Source organism: Sarcophilus harrisii, chromosome 2 (assembly GCF_902635505.1).
Source record: "Sarcophilus harrisii chromosome 2, mSarHar1.11, whole genome shotgun sequence".
NCBI classification, from domain to species: domain Eukaryota; kingdom Metazoa; phylum Chordata; class Mammalia; order Dasyuromorphia; family Dasyuridae; genus Sarcophilus; species Sarcophilus harrisii.
In genome coordinates this window covers 305,866,881-305,881,014 of record NC_045427.1, presented here as the reverse complement: position 1 = coordinate 305,881,014, position 14,134 = coordinate 305,866,881, and the positions used below count along the sequence as shown (strand labels likewise).

Below are 14,134 nucleotides of genomic sequence, written 5' to 3'. Positions count from 1 at the left end.
GGTCAGCTGGGTGGTGCAGTAGAGTACTGGCCTGGAGACAGGAGGACCTCAATTCAAATTTGGCCGTGAACACTTACAAAAGGCATCACGTATAAGAAAACTTCTTAAACTGTGGGTCACAACATTGTATTGGGGTCATGTAACTGAATATGAGGAACTTGAAAAATTTGACAACAATAAAAGGTTTCTGAATATTCTTTGAACTGCTGTATCAAATAAAGATTTAATTATGTAAAAATATAATATGCAAATTGTTTTCATCTTTAATAAATGATAAAATTATATACATTTAAGAATTATTTTGAAATAAGTTTGTTTATGATTTATTATTAGTAAATGTATTATTTATAATGTTTAGAAGGATTGTACATGTTTAACCTATATCAAATTGCTTGGGGAGGGGGAGATAAGGAAGGGAAAGAGGGAGAAAAAAATTAGAATACAAAATCTTACAAAAATGAATGTTGAAAACTACTTTATGTGTATTTGGAAAAAGAAAGAAAGTTGGCCAATGTTAGATATGTACAAAATTTTTTTTTAATTTATATATCTATTTTATGTACCTAGGGTCATAGAAAAATTTCCCAGGTAAGAAGGGTTTGTGAGAAGAAAAAGTTTTAGAAGCCCTGATGTCAAAGCTGAGCTTTTTATTTTCCAGCTCATTTTACAGATGAGAAAACAGACAAACAGGGTTAATTGACCAAGGTCACACAGCTAATAAGTATCTGAGACCAGATTTGAACTTGTGGAGATGAGTTCCCGATTCCAAGCTGAGTACTCTATTTGCTGCACCACGGAGCTGCTTAATTGTTAGTCATACTCCACACTTGTTAGAGCAAATTCATCCCTTTAGTAAGGTTTCTACAGGCTGCTCAGTCTCTGGTTCTGACCACGGATTATAGAATTATGATAGAGATATGATAAACCAGAGATCTAGATTATTCAATCATTTGTTGTATCACTTTTGAACTGTGGGATTCTGCCGTAGATTACTTCATCTACCTCAGTTGCCTTCTCTCTAAATGAGGGGACCGGACGAGATGATCTCCAAAATTCAAAAGTAACCAAATATTACTTCTTGGGCAGATCAACCAAGTGAGAGAGCGTGGTAGTTCCCAATTTCACCACCGGATGGCACTTAGATTTCAATGCTAAGTAGCTAGGGGCAAACATTGATCAACCAGTCTCTCCATCATTATTCACAGTGGACATAGGAACAAAGTATCAAAGACTTGGAATTAGAAGAAACCTTAGAAATCTAGTCTAAAACAAGCTCCCTTTGCGGATGAAGAAAAGAAGGTCCAGGGGAATGGCAACCTTCTCAAGATCACACAGAGTCTGACAGAACATGTTAAAACAGAATCTCTGACTCCTTATCTCTTTCCATTGGATGGGGAAGATAGATGAAGTAACAAGATCCCTCCACTCAGGCCCCCACAGGCCAGTAGAGAGTGATAGACTAGAACTGGGAGTTAAAAGCCTTCTTCTTTACCAAGAAGAAAAGGCTGATAGCTTATGTCCCTGTGTACATGGGAGATACTTTAAATAGTGGATTGACCACACTTTACATGAAGTCACTCTATATGTATACATTCACTGCATCAGATAAATTTTTCTAAAGTACCATTAACAAATCACTTTTGTTGTTGCTATTCAGTCATTTTAGTTGTGTCCAACTCTTCTTGAACCCATTTGGGGTTTTCTTGGCAAAAATATTGAAGGGATTTGCCATTTCCTTCTTCAAATCATTTTACAGTTGAGGAAATTGAGGCAAAGGGGGTGAAATGACTTTTCCAGGATCACCCATCTAGTAAGTGGCTGAGGCCAGATTTGAACACAGGAAGATGAGTCTTCTTGACACTAAACTTGACACTATCTACAGTATCGCCTAGCTATCCCATATGTCACTTTCCTACTCCCAAATTTGCAAGAAGTGTCCAGTTTATAAAGGACGAAGTCCAAACTCTTTAGTGTGCCACAAGCTGTCAACTATCTGCTCAGCCTATTCCCCACTACATGCACAATTTCACCTTTAGTCACTACACACACACACACACACACACACACACACACACACCCATACACACACATTCTGTGATCCAGTCACATTGCCTCCTTGTTCTTCCTTGCACAAGACACTGCAAACTCTGGACATTTTCATTTTTGGTCCCCCATGCCTAGAATACTTTCCCTCCTCACTCTGTTTCATGGCTTTCTTCAGGTCTCAATTAAAATCCCACCCTCTACAGGAAATCTCTCCCAGATTCCAAGAATGCTTGTTCTTTTTCTCTGAAAGTATCTCCAATTTATATTGCTTTTAATTTTTCTGTCATAGTTATTAGAATATAGTCTCCCTTCACATATTACAATGGTCTTGAGAGGACTGACTATCTTTTGCTATTCTTTATGTTTAACGTAGTGTTTATCAAATAGTTATCAGCTGACTGATTCTTGCTTTAGTTAGATTGGTCTTCTCACTTGTGTACTTTTACTGATATCATCACCCCTTTGTGGAATTTATTTCCTCTCCCCTTCACTTACATCCTTCCCTTTCTTTAAGGTCTAACTCAAGTCCCACCCTCTCTCAACTATTTCTCAATGATTCCAGTTCATAGTGTTCAATCCTTTCCTTGAACTCCTATAGCATTTTCTCCTAAAGAACAAAAAGGGTCATTTCTCAAAGGCCATTGGCAATGTTTGTTGTCTTTGAAAGTTTTTGTTGCATTCTCCTAAATCTACTGTTAGATTTACAGGTCTGTGATCTGTAACTCAAACATTTTGGCATCCTCAGGGCATTCCTCAAGCTTGAAGTGATTTTTCTACCTCAGATCTCTCTATTCTGCTTAGACCTCTCCTTTTCATATATTAATTTTTACTGTAGTCACCTGTAAACATCATACTCCCACTAATTTGTGAAAGCCTCAAGGGCTATATCTTGTTGCATCTTTGAAATTCTTAAGCACCATATAGGTGCTTAAGAAATATTTTTGGAACTATTGAATTTGTGGAAGTTCATTCCACACGCAAAAACTTTGTTATTAGTAAAAATCATGAGGAGAAACATGAATCTGCTTTTAAAAGCTATACTATCTAAATGTCTACTGGCTACATGGAGAAGAGTCAGAGATAGGAGCAGGGGGGAACCAATGTGGATTATCAATATTGATTCAGATATTATTGTTTTAGTATGTTGTTGAATTGTCTCAGTTATATCCAACTCTCTGTGACCCCATTTGAGGTTTTCTTGGCAGAGAAAATGGAGTCATTTGCCATTTCCTTCTTAGCTCGTTTTCCAGATGAGAAACTGAAACAAACAGAATTAAGTGACTTGCTCAGGGTCATACAGTTAGTAAGTGTCTAGGATTGCATTTGAACTCAGGTCTTCCTGACTCCAGGACCACACTCTATGTACCCTGTGGAAAGGGTGAGGTGGGGAGCTAGCCACTCTAGGCCTTAAATGTCTTCATCTGGAAAAAAAATGAGGCAATAGTAATAGATATATCCTTTCTACCTCCCTCATTTTACAGAGAAAAAAACTGAGGCCCAAAGAGTTTAAGTGAAACTCCAAATCATATATGTTTGTATGGCTAAGCTTCAAATCCTGACCCTCTTGACTCAATACTCAGTTTTCTAATGAATCACCTTTCTATTATCTCTAATTCCTATTCCATATTCTCATTTCCCAACCCACTCAACTTGCCCCAGAGCTGGTAGGTGGTAGGAAGTTTGGAAGAAACTTATCTGAAAGATGTGAGGAAAATGTAACAAAGAAATACTAGAAGAAACATCCCACACAATCCTGTTAACAAATAAGTGAGTACCATATCTATACTGGCAGGACAAAGCTGATTTTTGAAAATATTGTCTTCTATATAGGCAAGCTGCATCATGTATGTATGTGTTATACATGTGTATAGATAGAAAAATAGATAGCTAGGACACATACCTATGCAAGCTGTTGTTGTTTCTAGTGTGCACAATTGGCAGAGAACGGTTTGCGGTTCTCCATGGAAATACAACTACAATCAAGATCATTGACTTAGTCCACCCAATCCTTGGGGCCCAATGAAAGGTACAAAATACAGGGGCAGAGAGAGAGAGAGAGGGATGGGGACATTACTGCTGAGGTCCTTTGCCAGTTGATTCCTTTCCCCTGCTGCTCTCTACAGCACTGCCAATAACCATGAGTTCACCTCAGGAGGCACCTGCCCAGCTCTAGGCACTAGCCAGGCACACAATTGTTCAAAAAGTACTATGGCATTTACAATCCAGGCAGGAGGAGGAGGTCACAGGACTTAGCCAGCAGAGGTAGTGGAGAAACCCAGAGCTTCTGGAGGGAAAGCGAAATTGGGAGGCAGGAATCAAAGAGAGATGTTATATTGGGAAGATGAATGAGAAGAGGGGAATTTGTGTTTATCAGTATATATACTGTTTCTTAGGGATGGCTCAGTTTCACAAAGAATATTCTGGGGTACAAGCCACACACACACACACACACACACACACACACACACACACACACACAATCTAAAACCTATCGCTCCAAACTTCTACCTCTTTCCAGTTCCTAAACTCAGTCAAGAATTTTCCCGCGTCCCCTCCCCCACCTCCGTCTCATTCATGTATCCAGTCCTCTTAAACATTCTCAGACAAACCCACGAGTTCATACAAACACTAAACTTCCCTTCAGAAAATGAGTCCCGGAATAGGGTCGGTCTCTTTTCCTAACATTTCCAATGCACTCCACCTGCGAGTGCCGCCCTCCAGACCACTCCTTCCCCTACCTCCACCCCAGGCTAGTCCCCATTCTCCTTTCCTACGCCTTCCCCAGGGACCACCGCTCCTGGATTCAGGCACAACACACAGAAGTGAATCCCGGTAAAGAAAGCCCTCAGCATCTGGTTCGTTCTGCCCGCTACAACGAGACACTCCCGGATCTGCGTGCACTTTTTCCTCTTAGCCGGAGCAGAACTCCATTTCCCCATCTGAATTGCGGGTGTGCAAACACTTCGGGGTTAAGAAAGTTAAATTAGAGAGGAAGAAGAAACTGAGGACGACATAAAAAAAGCTAAGCTCGGACAAATCGAAAACTCGGGTAGCTCTCACATAGCGGCTCAAAGTTTGTGTCCAATTTAAACGGACGATAACAAGCGGGAAGAGAAGGGCAGGAAATGATAATTATACCACCGATCTACCTATCTTGATATAGATCCATGTGTCTAGACATCTATCAATACCTGCTCCTTCCTAGCTTCTTTCATATAGATATTTATGAGGCATATATAATCCAAACATACAACATACATGTACAAATAAACATATACCTATAAATACATAGAAAGTGATGTATAATCTTGGTAATGAACTTCCCCAAAGTAGTAAGTACCCACACACACACACACACACACGCACATACACACACCCTCTGGCTTACCCCATCAGTCGCCCTCGGGAGGAGGGCGGGGGCGGGGGCGCAGCCCGGACTCTCTGCCCGGTCCTAGGGCGCTGGAGAGCAGAGGCAGTCCTGGCCAGAGGTGGGCTCTGTTGTCGTAGGGTAATCGCAGACATCTGTACAGGTGGCGGGACTCTACGAGTCTGCTGCGTTCTGAGAGGCCTCCTGATCTCGCCGTCGGTTGGGTTCCTCAGGTGTCCCCAAACCGGCTGAGGTACATCTCCGTGAGGCTGACCTGGACCAAGCCCTCCTTGGTCCCGGAACAGACTATACACCTTGCCTACAGTCGCACCGGAGTGGTTGACGCCAGGTCGCCGAAGGCGGCCCCGGTCCCTGCCTGAGGGCTCGTACCTTCCCACGAGATCCCGCTGGGCATCACCCACACCCACAAAAAAAGCCAAGGTCAAGGGCAGAAAACTTCTCCAGTAGCTTCCCATGATTGGCCTCGGGCAAGAAGAACTCAGCGGACAACTAGCCGCAGCGGCCACATGTAGCGCCCGGAGCAGTTGCACGCCGGGCTCCCAGGCTCCTGGTCTCGCCAGGCAGGAGATGCTTGCCTTGAAATTCACTTTCCACCCAGCAATTTCGGTCCCAAACCTGCCTCTCGATCAAGAGCTTGGGGGAAAGGATTTGGTCGGTGCCGGGATATCGAGAATTCTCCCGGATTCAGACCTGTTCTTGACCTCGCGTTAAGCCCTGTGCCCCCAGCCCACTCTGAACACACAGCTGGTCTCTTCCCCCTGTCACTGCAACCTCAGGAGGGGATCTGAAGGGTTTTATTTTTGGAAACCTCCCACTTTTTTTTCCCAGTCTCTTTTATCCACACTATTGCCCCCTCCTCGGAGAGACGGCTCAGCCTCCTCATTACGGGAGAGAGGGAGGAATTCCAGTAACACCCACTTTGGCACCGCTGAGCGCAGGAAAGGCGGAGGGGGATTAACCCCTGAAGAGCAGGGAACAGGCGGGTCCCCTACTCCGAGAGCCCTCAGGGGAAGTAGGGTCTGTGCAGGTTGTGGGTTCAAGTGCATCTCTCACCTGTTCTAGTCATCCCTGGCTGGTTTTTTTTTTTTTTTTTTTTTTTCCTCCTTCTTTGATCCTCACTTTTCCGGGACTCTCTCAGGGGCTAGTGAAGAATTGTGGTGGCGCCCGAACGCACCTTGAAAGGATTAGACGGGTCCAGAGCCCGAGATTCAGAAACTACTGCAAACTACAATCTCCTCCAAAAGGGCTGACTACTCATGCCTAGTGCCACATGCCGCGCGTGGCTGGAGGACAGTCCAGAACTCTCTTGCTTCCGCCTTCCCCTGGGGCATAAAGGGGCTTTTTGATGACTTGCACAGTTATGCCCCCTAGTGGAATTAATCTAGCTCTTCATTCATAGCTACAGCGTATTAAATGATTACCCAACCACAATCATACCTTGTAACTCTTAACATTCATTCAGTCAGAAATTCAAAGTACTTTCCCATTAGGAATTCATTATCTGATCCTGTTCAAGTCTTTGAACCCTCAATCACTGCAGTCTACTTATGATTAAAGTCAGTCAGAGATGTATGTGTTGTTTGGAGTGAGGGATGGAATGAGTATTTCCATTTTTGCAATGCCACAAAGTCATATAAGATGTCAGTGACAAAATGGAGGAAAAAATTCAAGCTACCTAATCATGAGGTTTCCTTTATCCTCCTTCCCCTCTCCAGCTGAAAGTAATGTCCTCTGAACTCCCACAAGCTAGAAGTCTCTGTCCTCTGAACTAACTCCCTTGGTATTTTATTCATGTTTCATGTGGTACCTATCATATCCTACCTTGTATCATATTTAGAATATGTAATTTCCCTTCTAGCTTATAAGTTTCTTTTATGTGCAATTCTAGTTACATTACCTTGAAATAACTATTTCTGGATTTATTTCTCCCCCCCCCCCTTAAAAATAAATTGTAGAAAGGACACTCATGTTCTAAAAAGGGAATAGGGGGCTCAAAGGGGTGGAGAGAAGGCAGGGGAGACAGTGAATAAAAAGAAAGGTAGCAAATATTGGCCAGAACTTACAGTAGTATATGTAATTAATTACAATGTCTTATCTCTGTTGGTTATCTCTTATTTATACTATAGTATATCCATATGTATATATATATATATATATATATATATATATATATATATCTACCTACCTATATATCTTGTTTGTACATAGTTGCTTGCATGTTATTTTCCCATTGGACTGTGAGCTCCCTAAAAGCAAGGATTGATTACCTTTTGCCTTTCTTGCTATCCCTAGTAATTATTACAATTATTACAGGCATATAAATATTTATGGGTTGACTGTCCTTTCCTTCATAAAAGGAGGGGATAGACACTCATAATATAATTGACTTAAAAGCTAGAAGTGACCTTAGGGATCATTTTGTCTCATCCCCAAATCTTACAGATGAGAAAACTGAAGAAATGGAAACATTAGGTCTCTGAACCTAGATTGGTTGAGGGGCCAGGAGGCACAGGAGACCAAAATGGGATTTAGGAATCAGTGGAGATTTTTTTTAATAGTGAAATGCACTATTGTGGGTTAAAAGACTTAAAGAGAGGGGAATAAGAAGAAAAGAGGGAGCTGGACTGGTGTCGTGATAAAAATTTAGGAAGGTTTGGAATACCAAAGTCTAGTACAAGGAAACATAGAGCACATTATAATAGATTAAAGCAAGTCAGACTTTTTTTGAAAAACCTTATCACCCTCAAAATGCCAGTAGCCTTGATATTTCACCTCATCGTTACCCTTTTTATCTCTGATTGGAGGTTGGAAACACGAACTCCCAAACCTCCATCTAAGAAGGAAGGACTGCTTAGAACCTCCCATTATTACTGTATTACTGGACTTAACTGATTTCTCCCCTATTTGGGCACCTTTTCTAGCCACCTATTCCACCAGCCTCTTTTGAATTTTTGTATTGTCTTCCCCTATTAGATAATAAATTTTTGAGGTCAAATTTTTTTAATATATATATTCGTATTCCCAAAACTTAGCACAATGCCTGGAAAATAATAGGTACTTCATTCTCCAGTTGATAAATGGTCAAAGGATATGAACAGACTATTTTCAGATGAAGAAATTGAAATTATTTATGGCCACATGAAAAGGTGCTCCAAATGACCATTGATCAGAGAAATGTAAATTAAGACAATTCTGAGATAACCACTACACACCTGTGAAATTGGCTAGAATGACAGGGAAAGATAATGATGAATGTTGGAAGGGAAGTGGGAAAGGGACCCACATGTGCAAAAATGTTTGTGGCAGCTCTTTTTGTAGTGGCAAGAAACTGGAAATTGAGTGGATGCTCATCAATTGGAGAATGGCTGAATAAATTATGGCATATGAATGTTATAGAATACTGATGCTAAGTGAAATAAACAGAACCAGGAGATCATTTTACACAGCAACAAGAAGAATATATGATGATCAATTCTGATGGACTGGCTCTCTTCAACAATGAGATGATTCAAACCAGTTCCACTTGTTCAGTGATGAAGAGAACCATCTACACCCAGAGAGAGAACCAGGGGAACTGAGTGTGAACTACAACATAGCATTCTCATTCTCTCTGTTGTTATTTGATTGCATTTTGTTTTCTTTCTCAGCTTTTCTTTTTCTTCCTTCTTGATCTGATTTTTCTTGTGCAACAAGATAACCGTATAAATATGTATAAATATAGTAGCTCTAACATGTATTTCAACACATTTAACATGTATTTGACTACCTGCCAGCTAGAGGAGAGGGTGGGAGGAAGGAAGGGAAAACTGAGAACAAAAGGTTTTACAAGGGTCAATGTTGGAAAAATTACCCATGCATATGCTTTGTAAATAAAAAGCTTTAATTTTAAAAAAAGAAGAAAAAAAAAAAAGAAAATAGGAGGCACTTAACAAATGTTTATTGACTGGACTGATTGAGGGGATATAGGATGGTGGAAAAAGCACTGAAACCCTGGTAGAAATGACTAAACTTACCTAGTAGAGTCTGATGAGCTTTTAAAATTTTTTTATTAGAATCAATTAGGATCAGGCATTAGGAAAAAGGAACTGGAGACTAGTTCAAATTCATGCTGGTAGGGTGACAGAACCTAGGGAACTGACAACTAGCTGATAATCAAACTCCCCATCATCAAGAAAAGGGCTTTTTTACATCTGTCATTTTGACTCGTGATATTGAGCTTCCCTGGGGTTTTATCCCTTAATAGGGTGGGGAGGCTATTGAGCTCTTTAACCCTTGAGCTAATTCCTTTCTTCCTATCTTCCTCCCTCCCTTCTTCCTTTCTCCCTCCCTCCTTCCTTCCTTCCTTATTTTGACTTCAGGAAATAGCACAATGTAATGAATAGAACACTGGACTTAAAAGTCTTGAAAAGGAGTATTTTATTCATTTTTTTAAATTAAAGCTTTTTATTTTCAAAATATATGCAAGGATAATTTTCAACATTCACCCTTATAAAACCTTGTGGTTTAATTTTTTTCCTTCTTTCCCCCTCCCCCCTTCCCTAGACAGCATGTGATCCAATATATGTTAAACATGTGTGATTCTTTTATGCATATTTCCACAAATATCATGCTGCAATAGAACAGTCAGATTAAAAAGGAAAAAATGGGAAAATACAAAATGCAAGCAAACAACAACAAAAAGAGGGGAAAATACTATGTTGTGGACCACATACAGTTTCCAACCTCCCTCTGGGTGCAGATCCTTTCTTAGTCACAAGACCATTGGAGCTGGCCTGAATCATCTCATTATTGACAACAGCGATGTCCATCAGAATTGATCATCTTATAATTTTGCTGTTGCCATGTATAATGATCTTTTGGTTCTGGTCATTTCACTCAGCATCAGTTCCTATAAGTCAAGGGTCCTCAAACTTTTTAAATAGGGGGCCAGTTCACTGTCCCTTAGACTGTTGGAGGGCCGGACTATAGTAAAAACAAAAACTTTGTTTTGTGGGCCTTTAAATAAAGCAACTTCATAGCCCTGGGTGAGGGGGATAAACGTCCTCAGCTGCTGCATCTGGCCTGCAGGCCATAGTTTGAGGACCCCTGTCTCTCTGAAATCATCCTGCTGATCATTTTTTATAGAGCAATAATATTCCACAGAATTCATATACCATAACTTATTCACCCATTCTCCAATTAATGGGCATCCATTCAGTTTCCAGTTTCTTACCACTACAAAAAGGACTGCCACAAATATTTTTGCACATGTAGGTCCCTTTCTCTGAAAAGGATCAGTTTAAAGCATTTTAAAAGTGCCCATTCTGTGCCAAGTATTGTGCTAAGCACTTTATAAATATTACCTCATCTGATCCTCCTTGGAAGGTAGGAGTTATTATTAATCCCATTTTTATAGATGAAGAAAATGAGATTATGTGACTTGCTATGGGTCACACAGCTAGTACCTGAGGTCACATTTGAACTCAGATATTGCTTACTTGAGACCACAGTTCTATCCCCAGCACCACTTAATCTGCCTCTCATTGGAGAGACATTGGTTTGAGTTCTGCCTCTAGAATTTGCAATCTCTCTTATCCTGGGGAAGTCTTTGAATTTCTCTGATCTTCAGTTTTATCATCTATAAAATAAGGATCATAACAATATCATAACTATCTTTCAATGAGATAACAGTTACCCCTAGCATTTAGCAAACCATAAAGTTTCAGCTATTATTACAAGAGAAAGGAAGAATAAGACAAAGCTACCTCTTTCCTTGAGGAGTGTCCTATCTTGGTCCTGAGCCAAAGTGTCAATTATTTCTCATCTCATAACTCTGGGGCAAAAGAGAAGCAGGAATAAGAAGATCACTAAGAAGAAAAGATAAAATATTCACAATAATAGCACTTGTGTACTTTTCTGAGTGCAGGTACATCTATCATCTCATTTTATTCCAGCAATTCTAGGGCTTGTATTATTAGTCCCATTTTATGGGTAAAAGAAACTGAGACACGAAGAAGTGATCAGTCCAGGTTCACCTACCTACTATCTAGCTGGGGCAGAACACACCAAATCAACTATAGGATCATGCAGTTTAAAACTAATAGGGACCTTAGAAGAGATCATCTCAACTGTAATGGACTTGGCTCTTTTCAATAATGGGGTGATTCAAGACAATTCCAATAGACTTGGGATAGAAAGTGCCATATGAAAACTGAGAGAGAACTATGGAGACTGAATGTGGATCAAAGCATAGTATTCAATTTTTTTTTTACTTGCTTGTTTTTTTTTTTTTCTCATGCTTCCTCCCTCTCCCCCACTATTGATCTATTTTGTTTTTGCATAGCATGACAAATATGGTAATAGGTTTAGAATTGCAGATGTTTAACCTATATTGGATTGCCTTCTGTCTAGGGGAGGGGGAGAGAGGGAAGGAGGGAGAAAAATATGGAAAATAAGGTTTTGCAAAGGTGAATGTTGGAAACTATCTTTGCATGTATTTAGAAAAAATTGCTATTAAAACATTTGTTTACATAAGGAAACTGAGGCCCAGAGAAGCTAAAAAGTCTGTCCATGGTCACTCTACTAAATAACAGCAAGAATTCAAAACCATGTCTTCTGACTCCAGATCTAATACTCTTCCCATACCACAATACTGCCTCCAAATATCCGCTTTAAATATTCCTTACTCTTTCCTGATGACTGCTGTCTGTTATACTCATACCCATTTGGTTCTTCTCTCTCTTAGCTTTAACCAAGGCCTCCTCACTCCTATGGGGGTAACCCCTAGCTCTATCACTTCTTGGGCCAGAGCCATTGGGTCTCACACTACTCTGCCCAGTAGCAGTTGCTGGGCAATGTAGTTCCCAGTCTCAGACACTGGATCTTTTGTAACTTCCTTCCTATATCCAATAACATCCCTCAGCCTGATAGCACCCCTCCTCCACACTGATGATACCACTACTACTCTCCATATTTCAGATCCCCACCAGACTCCCAAGACCAGAAATCTTGGAGTCGTTGTCCCTTAGCTACTTTTTCCTGTTGTATGTCCAAGACATTATTATTACTCCATCTCCCTTGTCTGTACATTTGGAACTCAGCCACCCACTCAGTCTCTCCTCTCCTGCCAAAACTTACACACAAACTTTCTTCTTTCCTCATTTATAGGATCAGCTATCCCATTCCTTCTCTAGTGGCTTTTGTAATTTCCCACCCAGTATACCCAGAACCACAATGACTGAATGATCTGCCCTAAATAAATATCTCCCCCTCCATAGTATTTTTTCTGACTCTGACTTATTGTCCATCACATATTCCTCTAATGTGAATCTATGAATACTGTGAAGTGTGCAAGTCATGGTTTAAAAGAGTTCAAAAAGATTCTCTTACAGTCACAATTTATTTTTTATGCCATAGTTGATGGGCTAGTCTCTAAAAAAAGTCTAGGAATTTAGGAATAGTTCAGAGAGGGCTTAGTCCCTGAAAATTTGAGGTTTAGCTAGCAGGTTAATAGCCCACAAGGCTGTAAATTGTAATTAAAAAAAAAAAAAAAGATAAGGAAGGAGCAGGATCTCTTTTCATCCAGGTAAGGAAATAGGATGCCCTTTAGCAAGGTACTGTCAATTAGACAGGATGGTTTTTTTTTGCAAAGGACAAATAAGAAGCAACAGATAAGAGATTTTATTGCTCCACATTCCTTAGCTAGGTATGCAGTTTTAAGTAGATCCTTGACTCTGACCTATCATCTCCCTCCTTTCTGTCTTTTGGAGAGAGAAAATTTTAGGGACCCATCAGCTGTTCTTCAGAATCTACCTTCTCCCAAAACACCCTTAACAGAGCCTCAAGTGTCTAGTCACCTCTTGAGCTGGGACTACCTATTTCTTCTCATTCATTCATTTATAAAATAAATTAATTCATTTTTCATTTGTAAAACAGGAATAGAACTAGATCCCTGTTGGCCACATATTGACTTAGAATGTTAGAAATTAAACATCATTTCTGTTGTATTTTTATTTATTTTGTTAAACTATTTCCTAATTACATATTAATCTTATTCTGCTGATTTTGCACATCATTCACCTTGTGATTGCTAGCTTTGACTCCTCTGGATGGTCAGCAATACAATAAATCCAGCCCTGTTAAAGTATGGGTGAATTTCTTTTCTTTTCTTTTTTTAACAATAGTTTTTAATTTTCAAAATACATGCAAAGATAGTTTTCAATATTCACTCTTGCAAAATCTTGTGTTCCAGATTTTTCTCCCTCCTTTCCCCTATTCCCCTCCCCTAGATAGCAAGTAATCTATGTTAAACATGTGCAATTCTCCTGTACATATTTCCACATTTATCATGCTGCACAAGAAAAATCAGAATCAACACAGGGAAAAAATGAAAAAGAAAAAAAGCAAACAACAACAAAAAAGGTGAAAATACTATATTGTGATCCACATTCCATCCCCACAGTCCTCTTTCTGGGTGCAGATGACTCTCTCCATTTATGTGTGAATTACTAAGGTGTAAATGCTCACATTGACATTTAACAATTCAGCATCTCCTTAGACTGGGAAACACTGAGGAAAAAGACCACTGCTCCCAGATCTTCTCTTGCTTTTTATCTCATGATCCAGTCCACCAAGATCAAAGTTCTGGAAAATTTCACCTCCTTTCTCATCCCATTCCCTCCTCACCAGCAATGCTGGGGTTCTGACCTTTGGGAAGATTCC

The 14,134-nt window shown here is 40.1% G+C and overlaps 1 protein-coding gene across 2 annotated transcripts in view; it reads right to left on the bottom strand.

The window, feature by feature from the left end:
• LTBP2 (latent transforming growth factor beta binding protein 2) overlaps positions 1-6,734 on the bottom strand; it is a 183,917-nt gene extending 177,183 nt beyond the window's left edge. Inside the window, exon 1 of one of the 2 annotated variants that reach the window (XM_031952523.1) lies at positions 5,435-6,734. In XM_031952523.1, the coding sequence (XP_031808383.1) occupies positions 5,435-5,889 (455 nt within the window). In that variant the 5' untranslated portion in view covers positions 5,890-6,734. The remainder of the gene's footprint in view (positions 1-5,434) is intronic. The other variant, XM_012547766.3, reaches the window with a different exon arrangement.
• Positions 6,735-14,134: the final 7,400 nt, after the last annotated feature.